The sequence below is a fragment of the Macrotis lagotis genome, chromosome 1, assembly GCF_037893015.1.
Source record: "Macrotis lagotis isolate mMagLag1 chromosome 1, bilby.v1.9.chrom.fasta, whole genome shotgun sequence".
NCBI classification, from domain to species: domain Eukaryota; kingdom Metazoa; phylum Chordata; class Mammalia; order Peramelemorphia; family Peramelidae; genus Macrotis; species Macrotis lagotis.
This window is the reverse complement of record NC_133658.1, coordinates 691,360,096-691,381,886: the sequence shown is the minus strand read 5'-3', so window position 1 is coordinate 691,381,886 and position 21,791 is coordinate 691,360,096. Positions and strand designations below refer to the sequence as shown.

The window sequence follows — 21,791 nt, the reverse complement described above, 5'->3', positions numbered from 1 at the left end:
TAGAGGAGAATTTAGCCATTTGTTATAACAGCAACTGTATTATAAAAATTCAAGGTATCTCTTCTAGTCATTCCTCACTCTGATGAGGGTGCTTAGTGACTTGAAAATTTGGAAAAATAAAAGATGCTTCCACATCTTTAAAACTTCTACAAGTTATTTTTTTCTACAAGATTCCTAATAAATAACAGAAAAGATACTAAGCAGTTTATTCATTTGTTGACATTTAATTCTTGTACTTCTATCCTTTTTACAATTTGGTCTGTCAGTGGTTAATTATTGTATCCATCTATCAATCACAAACAGCAGATTCTATGATTAAGAAATAGAAAAAGACCTTAAAGGCTGTCTAATCCAGTCACCAAATTTTACATATGATGAAACTGAGGACAAAAAAGGTAATTTGATTTGCCTACAGTCATACAGGAAGAAAGCAGCAGACCTCGAATTTGAACATGAGACTTTGAACTCTATATCACATATGGTTACCCTGTTCAAGTCCTAGTTGGTAATCAGTGACAACAAATACCATTACTCTGTCTTTCCTAGAGATGCTTTGAATTTGATCAATGGAGGCCTGAGAGTATCTTTTTCTCTTCCATATGGCAATTTAAGTAAATATAAACCCAATCGATAATTCTGTCAGAACACTTAGAATAATTATTCTGATAGACTAACAGTGTCAGTAAAAATGAACAGCCAAAGATTAAATAAATTGTTCTTTTTTAATTAGAGATTAAGTGACAAATCAAAACTGATTTAAACTAATGCTTTAGGTATCTTTGAGGTATCTTACATTTTTCCAATTAAAACATCCAAAAAAATAAGTGGTATAGTGAACAGATTGCTGGATTTGGAATCAGGAAATCCTGGCTTTAATTGTTGCCTTAAGATATTTATTAATTTTGTTATTTTTGGCAAGTCACCTAACTTCTATCAGCCTTAATTTCCTCATCTATAAAATGGGGATAAAATGAGGATTATGTGATAATCAAATAAGACAGCATTTGTGTAAAGAACTTTCTTAAACTAAAAGCGTTTTATGAATAACTGTTGTTGTTGTTGTTGTTACTACTATTACCTGAAAATTCTAAATTTCAGAGAATTCTGCTGAAGGGAAAAACTAAACTGACTCCAATTTGTTTTGGTAAGAGGATTTTAACAAAAGATGTTGGAAAATCTCAGCACTCAAATGACAGGTCATTTACTTAGGAGGTTCAATTTTTTAAAAGTATATGGTTCCCCTAAAAAGTAAATTATCAAATATATGAACAGTTCCTCCCCAAAAATTTCCAAACTATTCACAACCACATGAAAGTTTGCTTTAAATCTGGAGGGGAAAAAAACAGATTTCACCTTATATTCAAAAAGGTGGCAAAAATTATTAAAGATTGGGCAGCTAGGTGGTGCAGTGGATAGAGCAACGGCCCTGAAGTCAAGAGTACCTGAGTTCAAATCCGGTCTCAGACACTTAATAATTACCTAGCTGTGTGGCCTTGGGCAAGCTACTTAACCCCATTTGCCTTGCAAAAATCTAAAAAAAAAAATTATTAAAGATGGAAATATTCAATGCTAGAGGGACTAAGGAAAAGTCAGGCACATTGATAAAAAGTTGCAAATAGAAACAGCCATCCTTGAAAATAATTTTGAACTATGCTATAAAACTGTTTATGACAAGGGTCTAGAGATCACACTAGTGATCATATACCCTACAGAGGTCAAAGACAGGAAGGACTCACATATAGCAAAATATGCAGAGCAACATTTTGGTACAGTAGCAAAAATCTAGAAACAAAATGGGTAGCATGCATTGACTAAGGTATGACAACAAATTTTACTTTATGAATTTCATAGAACTTTATTGTGTTGTGAGGAATTTAAAGAATTCAGTGTAACCTGGGAAGAAATGTGTGGACTGATACAAAGTGAAATAAGTATAACAAGGAGAATAATATACACAGTAACTATAAAATGTGAATACAATGATAAAAATGAAGCTGAATGCTGAGTAACTATAAAGACCAATCTTTGTCCTAGAGAAAAAGGAAAGCACATCCTTTCCTTGACAAAGAGGTAAGGAGTGAGGGAGACTTTGACCGTGGAATGCTACATACTCTGATAGACATGGTCACTAGCCTCTTTCTTCTGGTTACACTTAATGGTTTTACCTTATTGCAAGGGAGGGTTCACACTAGCTGTGTCATTTGATCTTTTTATCTCAGTTTCCTCATCTGTAAATTGGAGATAATAACAGCACCAACTTCCCAGGGTTGTTGTGAGGATTAAATCAAATTATTTTAAAATACTTAGCCTATATTAAGTGTATATAAATATTAGCTGTTATTATGATTACTATTTTATTATTAGAAAAAAAGTATAACCGTAAATGACTGTAAATAAACAACATCAATGAGATTTTTTTAAAGCAACATAAGTCAGCAAAGGATTCAAAGAAGCATTTGTGACTTTAAAATAAATCACTTTGGAGCGGCTAGGTGGCACAGTGGATAGAGCATCAGCCCTGGAGTCAGGAGTACCTGAGTTCAAATCTGGCCTCAGACACTTAATAATTACCTAGCTGTGTGGCCTTGGGCAAGCCAATGAACCCCAATTGCCTTACCAAAAAAAATCTAAAATGAATCACTTCACAATTCTGACTTGCCTTTTTGCACTTCTGATCTTATATACATTGTATACACTGTTATGATATAACCTAATTATTCATTTTTTAAGAGAACAGAGAAGCAGTCTGCTCATAAAGGTAGAAATACATTCCTAGAACATTTTTTTCTTTAATTTCTTTTCTATGTTTAGCTTTTTTTACAGATTCTCTTCTGATATCACTGGCAGGAATCTATGTGATCTATAATTTACAAATGTAACCTGTGAAAGAACTAAGTTCAGGGCAGCTAGGTGGCACAGTGGATAGAGCACCAGCCTTGGAGGCAGAAGTACCTGGGTTCAAATCCAACCTCAGACACTTAATTACCTAGGCATGTGGCCTTGAGCAAGCCACTTAATCCCACTGCCTTGAAAAATCTTAAAAAAAAAAAAAAGGAACTAAATTCACACTTCAATAAGGCATTCAATGTTTTCCCCAGGATCAATTTAACAAAAGATGTAATGACACTAAATAGCCGTTACATAAATTTTTTATAGTTGTTACACAAGAGTCCAACTTACATATGTGTTTGAATGACATTTTCATGTTTGCATACTAAAGTGATGAAATAAATTTCTGAAAACAGGGAAAACTTAGATTATTCTGTTTTATGAGAGAAGAGAGACTTCATGTGAAATACTGAGTAAGGACAAATATAGAATCCTACAATTCTGTAAGTTACAGCTTAAAACAAGTAACTGTCTAAACATTTTAGATTTCAAGTTTAAATCGTACAATAATAGTCTCTTGATACTTGTATATGAAGTATAAAATAATTTATATTTCACTTAAAGTCCTTCATTTAAAAGAAGGATTTCAAAGTTTTATTTAAAACTAAGGAAGAAACATTTTTGGCTAATTACTTCTACTTTTAGACAACAAATCGAACTATTTATAACACTCCCAACTGCTCTTTTATAACATACTGCAAATAGCAAATGCTCCTACAAAATTCTACTTTTACTTTCTTCCCATTCATGGGTGAAGTTGGGGGTTTGCTGGCATTAAGAATATAAGAAAGTAAGTTCAATAAAGAACTGTGCATGGTGCAGGGAACTCCTGAACTAGCTTATTTAAACCTATTTATTATTTAAACCATTCCTATTCATCAAACAACTTAAGAGATATGTTGGCTAACTTTAATGTTTCATTTCTGATTCCTTGTGAATCAGAAAAAAATAATTATGAAATGCTATATTGAAGAATTATTTGTAGAATTTTTCCATCAACAACTAAAATGAAATTAAGAAACACCTTGTGTTTGGGTAAATGTACTCAATGAATGATACTATTAATTCCTTTATCACTTGTTAGGATGAAAAAATGAAAGAGGAAAAGTTATTCCCTGAACTATAGAGGGAAGGAAGAAAAAAAGAAGGAAAAGGGAATATTCAGAAGAGAATATGCAAGAGATATATGATGAGATCAGTATGAAGTATTTTAGTGTGAAAAGAAATATTGCTGTGGCAGCTAGGTGGCACAGTGGCTAGAGCACCAGCCCTGCAGTCAGGAGGATCTGAGTTCAAATTTGATTTCAGAAACTTAATGATTACCTAATTGTGTGACCTTGACAAGTCACTTAACCCTATTGCCTTGCCAAAAGCCAAAAAAAAATATATTGACATTTTTACCCATCTTTGGGTATAGAGATTTGTCAAGTAACACATTGTCAAAACACACACACATAAACACTCTGAACTAAATGTTATGAATAAAAACTGCAAATGCTTTAAAAATCAAATAATTATTTCTTCATTAAGTATAAATACTGAAAAATAGTAAATTATGGAAGCAAGAAGATTATACAATGTGGTATGTGTATAAATTCTAAAAGAGTCATATTTTGGTATACTTCATTACTGAATTATCCCAAATTGAATTTAGGTTATAAGTAATCTCCCCCCCAAAAGTATACATTTTAAAAAATACTTTTTAAGTAACTAAAAATAATCCTCTCATGTTAATAATACTAAAAAATTCATTTTCTCTGCTTTTAGAAGTAATTTATATCTTCCTTAGTCATTTTGCAATTTGCAACATTGAAGCATTCCTATGGGTCAGATCTGTAACCAAAAGAAACAAGAGAGTTAAAAGTCTTTTGATTTGAAATGAATGAAAAATGTGGACAGTTTCCTATTTTAACAGAATCTTTCCACCTCTTCTCATAACATTTTTGACCTGTTCTCTTCTAACAACTTAACTTTTGGCTTTGGTTGACTGTATCAAGAGTTCTTTCTTGCAGGACTGGGCTCAGGAAGCTTTGAAAAATAAGTAAATGAAACCATATTGGAGTAGAATAAGGTCAAAAGGAAGCTTGTGAAAAGATGTGGATATTGTATAGACTGGTCTTAGAGAACAGTAAACAACAACTAAGAGTAAATGCTCCAGAAGCTACCAGGATAATAAGATGCTTTTTGAAAAAAGTTAAAGCATTGATCTATATTAGACTTAATTAGTTCTCATAGGCCTGTCTTTGAATTGATCGACTGATAGATTTCTTTACTGAATGGATCAGAGTTAATATAATCATTCATCAAATTGTGAATATATTATAAATTTGATATACAAGTACCCCACTATTTATGTATCACATATTTCTACTATAAAATCTTTATTTTATGTCATATATTTTCACTTAAAACATCTGTGTATTTCTACAAACCAAATGGATATTCTCTCTTACAATCATGAAAGAAATACATATGATCCAATCATAGATATTTTACTTATTTAGAGTTTCTCTTGTATAAATAAAAGTAAACAAAAATCAGTGTCCCCTCTCTGAGCTATTATATATCATTTTACATATATATATATACATATTTTTAATTTTATGTACAATACTTTAAAAAAATCAATATATAAGGGGCAGCTAGGTGGTGCAGTGGACAGAGCACCAGCCCTGTAGTCAGTAGTACCTGAGTTCAAATCCCGTCTCAGACGCTTAACAATTACCTAGCTGTGTGGCCTTGGGCAAGCCACTTAACCCCATTTGCCTTGCAAAAAAAAAAAATCTAAAAAAAAATCAATATATAAAAAGTTATTTCATAATTCTCACATTGTAATTCTTACCAGAAGTAAGCAAAAGCATTTTTACTAAATAAGTGATTATATTTTATTTAAAAGTTCTAGGTGGGGTTTTCTCTCCTTAAAAATTGTTCAAATAGCTTTTTTTTCCTTTGGAAAATGATTTTAATTTCTCACCCATCCTTGGTTTGATCAGCTACTCCTGCCAAGAGCTGCACAGTCCACGGATTATAATGTTTATCAGTATATAATCCAAGATAACGCTGGACAAAGTCCTCTGGGGTCATGTAATGTTCTCCATCGACCTCAGTACTGGCATACTACAGAGGGAAGAAACAAACATTGTAAGTATATGAGTAATTTAAATGTTTTTTTTCAATTACCAAACAAATACGAAATATAAAATTCAGCAGCAAAATGAAGGAACATTAATAGATCTTTTCTTTTTATGTGAAAGGAAACAAAAAAGGGAATTTAATTCTGATTTAAAAAGTAAGAAAGACAAAAGATTTTTGTTTAAAGGGTACAGGGGCAGCTAAGATTGTGGTCAGAATCTGACAGTGCAAAGCTAAAAAAAATTCTTCAAATTTCCAGGGACTTTCTTACCCATGAAAGAGGTTAAGAAGCAAGCAATAATATAAATTCATGCATTCCAATTTTCCTTTTTGGTTCCAATTTCCAACATGTGACAAAAAAAATTGGAGAAGATGCTTTTCTAAGAAAATTCTTGAAAATGATATCAAAGATTTTATTTATAAGGATAACCAATGTGATCAACCAAAACCTCTGACTTATGGGAAATGTCTCTTATTAAATTAATATCTGTGTAGATGACAAATCAATCTTAAGCAGACAAATTAATTCTACAAAATTTTTTCACTGAATCTAGCAATTCCAACAAACAAAATAATCATTCTCCATTTTCATGTTGATAACAGAAGCCTGAATTTCTGCAATTTCTTGTTTCTAAGATGACTTGTCAAGTTATCTACCAGAAAATATCATAGAAAAAAGTTACTAACATATAATAATGTTCTTTTTAAACTTTTGTGAAGGTTTACCTTTCATTTTATTAAAATTTGAATCCTACCTTCCAGGTAGAATTAATAAACTTTCTGTAATTCGTTAGAATATACCTATTCAATTGGAGAGTTCCAATCTTCAAAAATCTCATAGCATAGCAAATATTCAAGGACATTATTAATTTCACAGTTCAACCTACATTAAGCCTTCAGAAGTATCTTAACTCTTAATTTTCCTAACCATTACTTCATAATAACTCTATTTTTGCCTACCCTCTCCTCTTTCCCATCTGTTTTAGAGGAAGAAGATACCTTCCTTCTTGCCAAGAGGAATATCTCCATCAAAGACCTTGATCATATCCTTTCCTGCCTCGAAAATGCTACTTAATCGATCATTCCTCCTCTCTCTAGTACCTCCCCTCCAACTCCACTGGTCCCTTCACTTTGACTTATACTCTTAAATATACTTGTATCTTAAAAATCAAACAATGTCTCTCAATTTAGCTACTCCAAAAAGCAACCATATCATCTCCTTTATTTCCCTTTGCAGTAAAGTCAGGGGGGTTTGCTAGATTCAATTCAAATGGGGTATAGATATTAAATTTTTAGTATGAGTATTCACACCTGAATAAATCTTTGTACATCAATCTTCACATATATTTTTGAACATTTCATCATTCTGTCAAAAAAAAATTTAAACTCAGATTGTAAGGTTTAGTGTTAGTTTCTTACAGACTTCAGGCTGGGATTCTGTCTTGGCTTTGCAATTCCTATCTCCCTCAAGTATAACATATTATATGGTGGCAAACATAATAAATGCTAAGCAAATGTTTGCTGACTGAATAATCTTAGAGATATCATCTAAGATCCCCATTTAAATGGTTCCTCCTCATAGCCTCCATCAACAACTGTCTTCGATATTATATCATTTTATCACATTTTAAAATTGGCAGAAGAATTTACATATGTAATCTCATCACTGCCTTAACAAAAGTAATTATTAAAACTATTCTTTTTTCTATTTACAGGTAAGAAAACTGAGATTTAAAAAACTAAAGGGTTCACTCAAGGTTACATATAAAAGGCAGCAGAGCAGCAAGATTTGAATCTGATAGCCTTAAACAGCTCATCCCTCAGAATAGTTTTTATCACAAGACAATTAGATATTTGTTGTACTGACCATACTTTCAGGAAAGGATTATGTCAAATCTAATATTTAAATTTTATTCACCAATCTAACCTCCTGATTGGTCTACCAAGCTCTCTCTGTCTCCAGTCCAACCCACATAGTTATTATTTTTTTTTACACATAGTTATTAAGAACTTCCTAATGAACAAGCAGCTAGGGGGCTCAGGCCTAGGTATCTAAGTTCAAATCTGGTCTCAGATTTTGGGCAGGTCACAACCATTTTTGCCTCAGTTTCTCATTTGTAAAATGAACTGGTAAAGGACCCCAGTATCTTTGCCAAGAAAATCCCAAATGGGGTCATGAAGGGTCAAGCATAACTGAAATGACTTAACAATGCATGGACTCAGTCACATCACTTCCAGGCTCAAAAACCAATCACTATCTCATTTGCCCATAAGACAAAACAGCATTTGGCCCAAAGTCAGCATTTTTCACATGAGCATTTAAGAGCTTCTACAATTGGGCCCCCAAAATACTTCTCCAACCTTATTACTCCCCATCACATACTTTTGCATTCTGGTCAAGCTATATTCTTTCCTTATTTTGCCTTACTGGGCTGCAAGGCCAGAAAGCACTCACCCTCCTAAACTCCAACTATAATTCTCCTCCTTCAAGGAAGTTTGGATACCATCTATTCCATGAAACCTTTCTTTATTCCTCTGACTGAAAGTATTCACTATCTTCAAATATTTTGAGAGGATTTTTTCTGGAATTCTCCCTCATGACATTCCTTTTTCTATATAGTTGTATATCTGTAGATCATGTGTTCCTTAAGAGCAGAAATCAATGAATTTTTTCTTTATTGCCCTGAGGACTTATATGTAGTAAGCTCTTAATATTTGCTGTCTTTAATGCCATAGTTCAAAGGAAGATGCCAAAAACACAGAAGACACTCAAAAGAAGGATGATGAAAAAATGTGGCCCTGTGGTTATCTTGATTCCTACTAGTTATGCTTTTTTTTCCCCACTTTTAGCTGTTGTCAAAATTCTACTGGTTTACTATTCAGAGGCTAAGAAACCATTTGATTCACCAAAGGGTATCTGTCTTCTAATATCTGAGTTTGATTGCTAACATTGTGACCAATACACACACAGGATGGGTAGAAGCATATTGCACTTCTTGTAGAAGCAGCATGTCATAGTTTTCTGCAGTCAGAGAAGCAATGATCTGCAGAGTGCCAAGAAGTGAGGCTGCATTCCCACAAGCTACCAAGGCCACAAATAAACCAAGAAAACAATTGCTTTCATTGTTGTAACTCAGTGAAGTCAGGAACTACTAGTGCCAAGAGTTACAAATGATGCTAGAGAGAATCATTTTTCTTGGGGTTTTTTTCCTTTTTTCTTTCTCCCTTAAGTGTTTTTCCTAACAATCCCAATCTATTTTAATTTGATTTTAACAGAAAGATAAAGTGTAAACAGTCTTAGGTATAGCTTAGAGGGGTGAAAACATCTTCTCATTCACAAGAAGTATTGTGCTTGACTTCCACAGGAGGCAGTTAACTAATTAACTCATTAAATTAAAGGCAATTACTTGGCAAATTCAGTGGGTGTTTTGTCTGAGGAATGGCAGTCTAAGACTAGTTAAGTACAGAGCTAAAAAATCCATGCATGGATTTGGACATACATACATTGTCCTTAAATAATAATCACAGCTGACATTTACAAATATTACAGATTTTTAATACCATAATAAGCCCATGAGTTGAGAATTTATCTTCAACCTTATTTTACATACAGGAAAACTGAGGCTTCAAAAGTCAAAAGTCAATAGTCAATAAATTTTTATTAAGTCTACTGGGGCCAGACACTGAGTTAAGTGCTCCAGATACAAAGAAAGGAGACAATCCCTGCCCTCAAGGAGCTCACAGTCTAAGGAAGGAAGACAACACTTAAAAAAAGAAGAGTAAAGAGGGGTAGAAAGGTACAGCAATAAAGTACAGAGGAGTGGGAAAAAAAAGATATGGCTGCCTTAGGACCTTCCCTAAATGGAAGATCTGGGAGGAGCTTTCCAATATCTACTCTTCAATCAGAGGGAAGGAAGGGCCTCAGGCAAGAGTGTAGCTATATGATTAGCAGGAAGGAGAATTATGAAAGATGTTATGAAGATAGAAATGACAAGATTTGGCAACAGATTGGATATGTGGGCTAAATGCAAAAGGAGTTGGTGACACTAAAATTGCAAAGGTGATATTCACAACACTATTAGGAAAGGTGGAAAGTTGGGAAGGGACAAACATTTAGGAGGAAACATAATGAATTCTTTGAGCATATGAAGTTCAAGAAATCCTAAAATGTGCTTGCTGATAAAGGACTAGAGCTAAGGAAAGAGATGAGATGGATACATAGAGTTGGGAATCATCTATACAGAAATGAGCACTAAATTCATGAGTGCTGATGAAAACATCAAACCAGTTATTATAGGGGGGGAGGGGAAAGTGGTAGGAGATTGAAACAAGGCTTTTGGAAACATCCAGATAGTAGACCTAACCTGAATGAAGTATGCAATAGCAAAGAAGGTTTAAGTAATGGTCAGATTAGCAGAAAACCCAGAGGGAACAATATCCTGAGAAAAGATTAACAGTTAAGAAAAGGTCATTAGATTCTGGCAATTAAGAAATAATTGTGCTTGTCTTCTCAATGAGGGAAAGAGTGGGAGAAGAGGAGGGAGGGAGAGAATTTGGAACTCAAAATTTGAAAAAAGAATGTTAAAATTGTTTTTACATGTGATTAGGAAAAATAAAATATTAAATTAAAGAAGGGATCATTGGTAACTTTGGAGAGAAAAATACTAGATTGGGACAAAGGAAAAGAAAATAGTTGAAACACTCCTGAAAATAGCTTATGATATTTAGTCATTAAATTCATTTCAATTCCTCAAGCATGTTAAGCTTCTATCATGTGCCTGGCACTGGGCAGGGAAAAAAAGGCAAAAACAGTCCTTGTCTTTTAGGAGCTTACATTTTACTATAATGTAGGTAATAAAATATTAGGAAAATAAGTTATAAACAGCCTTCATGCTTCTAATGTGACTCTATTCTCACTATGAATATTTTATAATGCAACACAACGTTTTACTAGAAAATAGAACATAGTATAATTTTAGGGAAATATCTTAATTCTTTCACTGACTCTACCTTAGGTGGAAAAAAATGATTCAAATGTAATGGCATTAAAAAAAAGGTAAGAAAAAAGTGTCTGGGGGCCAGCCTCCCCAATATCAATGTTTCAATAATTCAATAGCAAGAAAATGATTTAGCATTAGTATGATAATAATATAATATCCAGTTTGATTCCAATTAGTTCTTAAAGATTTCAGTGACAGTGAACTCAAATGGCTATGGAAACAATTAATATAAACTTAAATGTTCTTTAATTTCAAAGTCAATCACTTGCTATTTCAAAAGATGCCTTCTTAACAGCTAGGAATCTTAGATGGGCACCAAGTCAAGGACAAGTGAAAGACAATCCCAGTGTGAAGGCAGCACTGGTATAAAAATAGTAGAGAAGCTATTTCTTGGTCAAACTTTTCAAATGCAAGTCAATTATTTTTCAGACAAAAGTGTACATGCTTTGACAAACAATTCAAAACTTAGAAAAAAGATATAATCATATATCCTATGGTTTAATATTCTAAAGCTTGAAAATTAGACTGATTTCCTTAGGAGAGATAATATTGGTATATTAAGTCAAAGTAGTTTCTTTAAAAAAAGTAAGTATCACATGCAAATATGTGGTGATTAGATCAAGTTACTTCCAGTTCCAATGAGGTCATAATATATGGCAACAATCCAGCACATCAAGACCTTGATTACCCAAGTAAGTTGATTTGGCAAATTGCCTTATTTTATCAGTTATTGAATCTAGTTTTAAATTACTTTGGGATTTATAAAACAATTATCACAAGCTAAGCTTAGGGACAGAACCTAAAAGAATCAGTCTATAACCTTAAATCATCAGTGTAAGAAACAAAATGAAATAAAATTCAAATAATGTGAATATTTAGGAGTCGAAGTTCATGGAATCTTTTGTTTAGGTGCTGTAAACAAAGAGAAGTTTTAGAATAGCTCTTTCCAATGAGAAGAAACAGAAGGATAGATACAGAGAGAGCTGTTGAATATCTTTGCCCATTAATGTATTTTAACCCTAAGGTAAATTTAGCCCTCTAGAGCCTCCTGATTGATTTTGCTTATATTATTTCCTTTGATCCTGACAACTCTGTTGGGTAAGCAGAGAATATTGTGGTATTCCCTATTTCAGATAAGGAAATAGGACCAGAGAAATTAAGTGCCTTGCATAGTTCCACAGCTAATTAGGGGAGAGTCTTAGTTTTCTGACTAAGTGTCCATTGCTCCATACATTAGACAATTCTGTCTTTCAGTGAATGGGAGAAATGTAGTTTTTAAGGTATATTTTGTTTCCAATGAAGAGGCCTTCAGAAGTATTAAGAAATATTAATCTCTGGGAGTATTTTCCAGATTTTTGCTTAGAAATATTGTTTTTGGATATATATTTTTGGATTATATTTATTGTATGCATATTTTTAAAGAAAATTCTTTCCTAGATAATATGAAGAAACAAATCAATCATAGCATATTCCCCCAGATTTCAACTATTCTCTTTAGACATTTGTAAGTATTTCTTCCATTTTAAAAACTTTCTCATAAATCTGGAAGAAAAAAAAAATTTTACCAAGGAGAGCAGTCCTGATTGACCTAAGTAAACTTCCCTGCTTTTCCAGTGTGCAATATGAAATATGAGCACAAACTGTTTTATGACTTTGTTTCAACTGAGAACTTATATAACATTTGCTTCTTACAATAATATCAATTGGGTGTGGCATCAAAATATATAACTCTTGTGCATTTCATATAAAGCAACATATACATGACATCAAAATTATTCACAGTATGTACTGGGACAAGAATTGAACCCAGAAAGTTATTCCCTTCTGATGGTTGTTCCCCATTTTCTGAGCTCTATTTCCAACAGAAGCCAAATTTAGGCAGGAATGTGTGCCCTTTAGTTGGATGGCATGTTCTTTGCACAAGTAGTTGTGAGCAAAGCAGGCCTAAAAACTTTTCTAAGGCTGTAGTGGATACAGCATCCTGTTTCAACCTTCTGCTTTCTTTATAAGATGAAACTATCAGTTATAATGTAAAAGAAATATTCTAACAAGAAGCAGCAAATACCAAATCTATTCAGTCACATAGATCAAGAAAGAATTCATATTAACAGAATTTTTAAAATTAGACAAAGATCTTCATGTGCACTCATCTTAATGAAGTTTCTTACCTATAATTTCAAGTTTTTCCTTGTACATTTCACATGTGTGTGTGTCACATACAAGAAACCAGAACTATTATACCACACCCTTGTTCTGTACAAATATAATCCACAAAGAAACCAATATCTCTAAACAAACTGACCTATTTGCTATTTTGAAAATTCATCTCCCATCTGTTTTTGCCCAGGCTCTTTCTCCAGGCCTAGAATGCACTCCCTCCTTACCTCTGCCTTGTAGAATCCCTTCCTAATTTCAAAGTAATACTCAAAAATTATCTCCAACAGGAAGTCTTTCCTGATCCTTCCCTCCATCTTCCCATTTCCTCCCTCCCCCCCAAAAAATACCTAATATTAAATTCAGTATATATTCTGTATTTATGTATATGTGTACTACTTGCTCTGTCCCATGATAGACTGGACACTTCATATGAATAGGGACGACTTTACATTTGCATTTCAATCCCCAAAGACAAACAGAGTGACTAGAAAATTAACAAATGCTGCTTGCTTGATTCATTCATTCATTTTGCTTTGAAAAATATGTATAGTCCACTTTTTAGAACTTTACTCCCAAATTATTACATACTGCTTTTCCAAAAAAGAGTGGGGAGAGCTTGTTAATTTTACTTGTTAATCAATGAAATTAGCTGTTGACACAGATAATAAACAAATTCTGAAATATTTTCTCCCACAAAATGACCAAAATCCATGTAAAAGAAATGGTGACCATGGTGAGCAGAGTAACAAGAGCTAGAAGGGTTTCCAGGGCAGATTAAGTTGAATAATTAATCTGCATTGTTCCCAAAATAAACATTCAATTTCTCAGTCTAGGTAACCATGGGAACATACAAGAGAGGTTTTGTGTGTGTGTGTGTGTGTGTGTGTGTGTGTGTGTGTGTGTGTGTGTGTACGTGCGCATGTGTCTGGCCAACTTCTGACTCTTGACAATCAAGTATGACTCATTAGAACCTGTGAAGCTTAGACACTGGTAAGAAAAAGATCAACCTGAATAACTATCAGTATTTCTGATTAAAACAGATTACTCATGGCCAAGAGGAGGGAGAGAAGGGAGGGAGGAAAATGTAGAATATAAAATCTTACCAAAAAATGAATGCTGAAAATGATATAAAATAAATAAATTTATTTTAAAATATTTCTGATTAAAAGAAACCTTTTCTTGGCAAGGAGGAAGGTGTGCAGATTCTCATTTATAATTAAGAAATACTCTTCCCACTCAAGTTAATTCCTTGAACTGATGCTTTTTGAAGCATATTAAAAGTAATTAGTTCTCCAGCTCAGGACAGCAGCCACATCCTTGAATGGTCAACATTGGTAGGGATTCTGACACAAATAAGTGGGCAAGGATGTAGTTTGTAGCGCAGAAAGGGAGCAGGATTTCAATCCATTACAAGGTTCATACTTTTTAGCTAAAATTTTCAGCCTAAATTTATCTCCAATCTCCAAATACCCAGTCTTTGGGAGCCCAACATCTTGATTCTGAAATAAATCATTGTACTATACCTGTGTTCATAAATGTATGCATACATACACACACATACATATGTATATAGTCAACTACATATACACATATGTATTAGGTTCAACTCTCTCAATGTGATCTGGCTATCCAAGTGAAATAACACTCTAATACAATTGAGATAACAAAGTTTCTTTTCTTAGAATCAGTGGATAATGGGGCGGCTAGGTGTCAAAGTGGATAAAGCACCAGCCCTGTAGTCAGGAGTACCTGGGTTCAAATCTGGTCTCAGACACTTAATAATTACCTAGATGTGTGGCCTTGGGCAAGCTACTTAACCCCACTTGCCTTGCAAAAAACCTAAAAGAATCAGTGGATAATTCAATAGCAGAAGACAACTAAGGATGCTAACTTAGAACCAGCTCAAGAATGGGAAAAGGTAAACAGAGTGAGGAAAACTCAAGGAAACAGAAGTAGTTGACTCAAATTATGTAATCATCCAGGGGAATCACAAAAAATAAATGCCAATGATTATTTAGGTACCACAGGGGAGGAAATACCCCCCCAACTTTAAAAATAAGGCATTTTTTAAAGAAACTTCCCCAGAAATGATTGCTTGCTTTTATTTAATACACTGTTGGTATGAAAAAGAAGCAATATGCCAAGAAATGATCTTAAGGATAACAACAATATATTTTAACTTAATTATTAGTTTAGAAATTAGGTGACCTAGATAGATATTAATTCATTTATTGCCCTTTCGGGCCAAAGATATGGGAGATAGATTGGGGATGGAAATGAGGAATGCTAACAGATACCAATTAATTAATCACAAATTAATGATATTTATGAATAGAGAGAATCTGGTCCCTTTAGATATTAAAAGTTGATGAAATATATCTGGGTTGACAGTAACAAGTTAACAAGTATTTCAGTTCATCAATTTTACTCCTCAGAGCTTAATTTGTTTTTAATCTATAAAACGGAAAAAAAAATCTCATCGGATTTTTGTGATGAGCACTATATAAACATGAATGTTACATACTCTTCATATTGGTAAGATATTTTATATAACAATTCACGGTCATTATTGCATATAGTATTTGACATAACAATTCATCATCAAAATGAGAGAAATTTTATATGTCATTGAGTCTCTCAGATAAAAAAACAAAGTTCAGAGAGGTCAAATGACTTCACCAAGGTCACATAGCATGCTATTTAATGACAGAAGCTGGAATGGAACTCAAATCTCATGATTTTTCATGATTTTTCAACTCTGTAGAAGCTACTTCTTAGGAAAATGATTATACACAATTCCATTGACAATGTCCACCAGTAGTCTTAAACTACTAATACTTAACTACCCAAATAAAATATGACATCTTATCCCTACAAGAATTTAGGTGGATATGATCCAGAATTGGGTAGAATACTCTAAATAAGAACTTTCAGTAGAACTGTTTAAATTTGAAATTAAGCTTTTACTCTGTATAAAGTCACATAAGTGATTCTGAAACTACTCTGATACTAAAAATCCTCTCAAAAATCAACCTGCTTAATAGATAATAAGATAATACAAATATTTGACACTTTTTATTCTCTTCTTCCTGAAAATTCCTCTCTTGCAAGCTTTCATGTCTTTGTGCCTGCTGGTTCTCTTATGTCTTACTCCTTTACCTCTTGCAACCACCTATAGCTCAGTTCTTGATCTTCAGCTCTCATTCTGTACTATCTCCCTTCAATTCAACTCTCCTCTACACAACCTATAATTCCAACTTCACTCCCTCAGTTTCACATTCTCATGACTTGAGAAATATATTTGACAACTGAAACTTGAAATGTTAAAAAAGAAATTAATAATGATAATAACAGTTCACATTTATGTGGTACTATAAAGTTCACAGAGTACTCTTCTAATGACAGTTCCAAGAAGCTGACAATATATTTTATAAATGAAGAAAATGAAAATGATAGAGCTGAAGTGATTTGTTCAATGTCAAACTGCTCAGTAGCAGCAACCCAGATCTTCTAATTTGAGAGCCAATGTTCTTTCCACTATGATACAGCTGCTTCAGGACTCCCTCCTGTCCTCTCACCTTTCCTGAAAGTCCAACATTTAACACTGTATATTGTGATTTTTTTTTTCACTTTTACATCCAGGCATTAAGCTCCTTAATTTTAAGTCTCAAAGAATGTTAAAGTTGGAAAATACTTGACAAATTGTCTAGTTCATATTCCTCCCCTTACAGATAAGAAAACTGAGCCCCAGATTTCAAATTACTTGCTTAAGTTCACACAATAAATGAGTCAGTCATGAAGGCCTAAGTAGAGTCTGAATCTCTTGCTGTGAAGCTTGTGCTTGTTTCATTAAAGGAAGAGGGAATCTATGCTGTAAGAATGCCTAGGGCACTTTAAATGGGAAACTTTACAATGCCTCTGAATTTATCCCTCTTTCCATTTCCACAAAAAGATATCTTACAGATTTGTGTTGTCTCCTATCTGCATTACTGTATTGAAGATTCTGATAGGTGGTCATCCTTATTCCCTCCAAATTCTTCCTACTTCAATCCATCATATACACAACCTTCTACAAACCAAGTTTTCTTTACTTCCTATTTCAGAAGCTACAATTGATCTTTGATTTTTTTATATACAAAGTCATTTACCAAGTATTACAGGCTACTAACACAGTGCAACAATGTTTGATATCAGGGTTTGTTCTAATAGTTTCATAACAAGAATCACCTTTATATTTTGCCAACAATCCCCCACCCCATACCTTTCTAGCCTCAATCTGGCATTCCAAAACATGACTGTTGTCCTCTAGCCAAACAAATCTGTTTATTGTCTTCTTCATTCAATTCTGTTCCTTTGTCCTTGGCAACACTCTTCCTCTTGGCCTGAACACAACCACTGTCTGTCAAGATGTAATTAAAAACTCACATCCTATGTTAGAAAGAATTCTTGATTCAGAGTTTTAGGACCTGGGTTCAGTTCTTATTTCTGCAACTAACTTCCTGTGACCAAGCAAGTTATTCAATCTCTTTGGACCTTGTTTTACTCTACAGTAAAATAAAGAGAGTTAGTCTAGATAACCTTGAATGTTCTTTCCAGCTCAAAATATATGATTCTATGATTTGATTCTAACCACATCCTGTCCTACCCCCACTCTAATTCATCTTTAGATACAAAATGGATACAAAAAAACATACTGAGTATGTATTTTTATTTTTCACTTATTGACATGTAACTTTGCAACTGTCCTCAAGGTAGTTCAAGTAAATATTCTGAAATTTGCTGTTGTAATCTCGTTGCAGTGAGACAGCCTGAATTCTAAGAATGTCCCAGCCAACAGCAAGTGCTCAAAAGAAGCTCATTAAAGAATTCCACCCGACTTACTACTTTTTTGGTGAGGGGGGAAGGGAAAAATGTCCAGGTTTGAGATTTTAACAGTGTGGAGAATGTCCTTCACTGTGGAGAATGTCCTTCACTGGTAAAAAAAAAAAAAATAGCAACTTTGCCATAAAGTTTTAACCTGAAAAAATATTGTTCAGTCAAGTCTGATTCTTGTTACCCCATTTGGGTTGGGTTTGTTTTTGTTTTGTTTTGGTTTTGGTTTTTTGGTTTGTTTGGCAAAGGTACTAGAGTGGCTTGCCATTTCCTTCACCAACTCACTTTTTAGATACAGAAACTGAGGCAAACATGGTTAAGAGACTTGCCAGCTAGTAACTGCCTGAGGCCAGATATGAACTCAGGAAGCGCTCTACCCACTGTACCACCTGAAAGGATATTAAGGTGCAAGAATATCATATTTAATTTTATTTATGTTGTTAAAAGTTACATAGAAGGAGAAAAATTCCCTAACAATCAGAAAGGATTCAGCTGACTTCTCAAAGATTTGTAAGTCTATAAAATAGACTGGTAACTTCAACTGGCAAATAAATATAATGGTGTGACCAACTATCAATGACTGGGAAGATGCTTATTAATTTTAAAAATATTTATTACAAAGTAAGACCAGAAATAAAGTCTAAATAATATTTCTGTTACATTCATTGACATTATCATTATTTAGTTGTAAATTATATCTGTTGTCAGATATTTCTAAAACCTAGGCAGCAAAACCTTGTTTAATTAATCTAGATCTGTTTATCAAATTTCAGTTTTAGTATATATACATTTAAATTAATCTACATATACTTACACATAATAAACAAGACATGCCTCCAGTTTTTTAAAAGTCATGCCTTCTAACTATAAGAGATATGTAAATCTATTACTGTTTCTAATTATCACATATCTATAGGACTTAAAGGGACCACTTCATTTTACTGATAAAAAGAAAGTTTAAGTGTCTTGCTTAAGGTCCTAGAGCTGGCAAAAGCTAGGACATGGACATTGATTTCTTGATTATCACCATCATATCTAGAGATCACAACTAAGAGAAAACAATATTCACAATATTCATTCTCCAAGCTTTAAAGCTAAAGACTATGTCCTAATTGCTGAAGATACAAAAAAGAAAAGAGAAGACTTTACAGTAAAATACAAACTTGGCTTAACTCACTTTCAGTTCTAAAGAATGCCTTTCTGAACATAGGACTTCTGAAACATAAGAAAGTAATTCAAAACACAAACACACACACACACACACACACACATAAACGGTCATAGTGTGAAAGAAGGTCAGAGTCAAGGTCATTAGTCCTGAAGTCTGAGCAGACTTCAAGTTTGCTATATTTTGGAGGATGTCTTTTAAAGTATTCTACAACGGCATATTTTGATACAAAACAGTAACAAATTGATTTTAAAAGCACATATATGAATGAACTGAGAGTAAACAAAAGAGTTACATGTTAGTAATAAGTTGCATTCTTATTTATACATTAAGGCAAGGATTATTCATGATGAAGAAAATTTTATAAATTTCCATGACAGAATGAATTTCAGGTATTATGTAACCTATCAATTATTCTTCTAAGAGAATGAACACAAGCAAATTCTGTAACTACTTTAGGTGATAGTATTTTGAGGAAAATTGGAAATTATTTTACTATCTTTCCCAAAGGTCTCATTCTTTCTCTTTATGTATATATATATGAAAAAATGTAGAAAACGTTTAATGAAATTTCTCCAATGTGTCTGAGAAGCAAAATCATGGGAATGTATTGTTTAGCTGTTTTGAAAAAAATATTAAGCCTTTCTGAAAGTTAAGGCCTAAGCATGACTCCATGTGAATCCCAATTAAAACTATGACATATAAACAAGTTTACCTGCAGGAAAATGTTTCTTAACTCATGAGGATCACCTCGCTTGGTTGTCTGCACCTGTAAAGTCAAATTAAAAAAAAAAAGCCTGGTTAATGCTTCACTAGAGAAATTTACTACAATCTAAGCAGATAAGAGAGTTCACTTCCAGACAATCAATGAGCTTATCTCCTTAATAAGTGTATTTAGTTAAAATTCAAAACAAAATAAAAAGACACCAGCTGTTGATTACAAGCTGTCACATGGAATAGCTGTGACCTGAAGGGCAGAAAGATAGCTGGTAGTGTGAAAAACTGGAGGAAGCTGCAAATTGAACACACAGTGCTTCTGTAACAGAGGAGGACGGCACTTAATATTAAGTAGTTAATTCTTTTCCCATTCTGCGACCACACAGTAGCAAACGCCCACCTCCACACCAAGAGGCCAGGAAGGGGTCAGCAACAGGAAAGTCAAAACGCCCCAGTTAAACTCATGGCCTAGTAGCTTTCCCAATAGAAAACGATCCTGTCTAAAACATGATGCCGGTGAAACGGAATAAAAAAAGGAAGTCTTTTTTTTTTACTTCCAATTACGACTGTTGCAGCATTCTCAAAAGCTCTCAACTTTGCAACCTGCGTTGCTAATATCCATGGCCCTAGATTACGGCACTAAGGCCTCTGATAACTACATAGAGGCCCCTCATCACAAAATATCCATTCCCTTCCCCCACTGCAAGTCTCCCCCCCCTCCACCTTGGCCTGACATGCAACTTCCTTCCACCCTCTTTCCGCCACAATACAACCCCAGGCTCACGGGTGTATGCCCCCGAATCCACCTCCTTGGCAGGGTGCCCGAACCGGATTCATGGTCCATACAAGACCCTCAGACTCCCTGCTCCTCTTCCTCCTCCCCTCCCCCAGGCAGGCATCTTCTCCTCCCAACCATGCATAGCTTCCCCACCCCAACCCGGGAGCTGAAGACCCGAAATGCAATTATCGGAGAGCCAAGCAAAAAAGGGAAATGCGAAAAGAGAAGAAATTAACAAAAACAAGCCCCGGTAACATTTCCTATGCCATAAGCAGCAGCAGATAGTTGGAGTCACCTTGACCGCCATGCTGTGCTCGGAAGCCGGGAGCGAGCGAGTGAAGGAAGCAGCGAGGAGAGCTGTCAGGGTGCGCGCGCGCCGCCTCCCCGGCCCAAGGCGCGCGCGCCCCTATGCAAATGAACCCTGGGAGGACCGGGACCAGGACCCCTTGGAGCAGGGCCTGGTCCGGGTGTCGCGCCGCGGGGCCCGCGGGGCAGCGCCCGGCCGAGAGCCGCCCAAGCCGGAGGGCAGCGTCCCACCGGCGGAGCCGAATGCCCGGCTCGGGGCCCACAGGCCGCCGCCGCCACCCTGGAGAAAGCCCCGGCTCTCCCTGGGCCTCTTAGTGGGTGTGGTTTTGCACAGTCTCAGGAAGGCTTAGGCTTCGACCTCTGAGTCGCCTCATTCCCGACTTTGGGTCAGATTCCCGAAGGTTACAGAACACCGCCTATTGTTATTTATTATTATTATTGTCCGTAATAACACAGTAAATTAAAATGGTAAAGACTATGGATAACAAAGATTCGGTATCGTTTACACGGGGGGAGGATTGGAAAGTAAGATAAAAAGATTTAATGCATGTTTTTCTGACTGTAGGACTGAGTTCTCATCAGTGAAAATCCGGCTAACTTTCGAACCTTTTGCATTATTCAATTAGCAATATTCCCCCTTCCTCCCTACCTTTCCAGGACTCATCCTGTGTCCCAGTGCCAGGGCTTATGGATAGTCTGGAAGTAACTTCGAATTCCATTTCACATTCAATTTATGGAACAGAGTTATGTATTCTCTTTCAACTTCAGCTCA

The 21,791-nt window shown here is 34.6% G+C and overlaps 1 protein-coding gene across 1 annotated transcript in view; it reads right to left on the bottom strand.

Annotated features, from left to right (window-relative positions):
• The window catches only part of SLC25A12 (solute carrier family 25 member 12), a 53,077-nt gene extending 31,966 nt beyond the window's left edge, over window positions 1-21,111 (bottom strand). The window contains exons 1-3 of the mRNA XM_074215714.1: window positions 21,009-21,111; window positions 19,934-19,987; window positions 5,864-6,006 (exon numbers count right to left, since the gene is read on the bottom strand). Of these exons, the coding sequence (XP_074071815.1) occupies window positions 5,864-6,006; window positions 19,934-19,987; window positions 21,009-21,020 (209 nt within the window). The 5' untranslated portion in view covers window positions 21,021-21,111. The remainder of the gene's footprint in view (window positions 1-5,863; window positions 6,007-19,933; window positions 19,988-21,008) is intronic.
• Window positions 21,112-21,791: the final 680 nt, after the last annotated feature.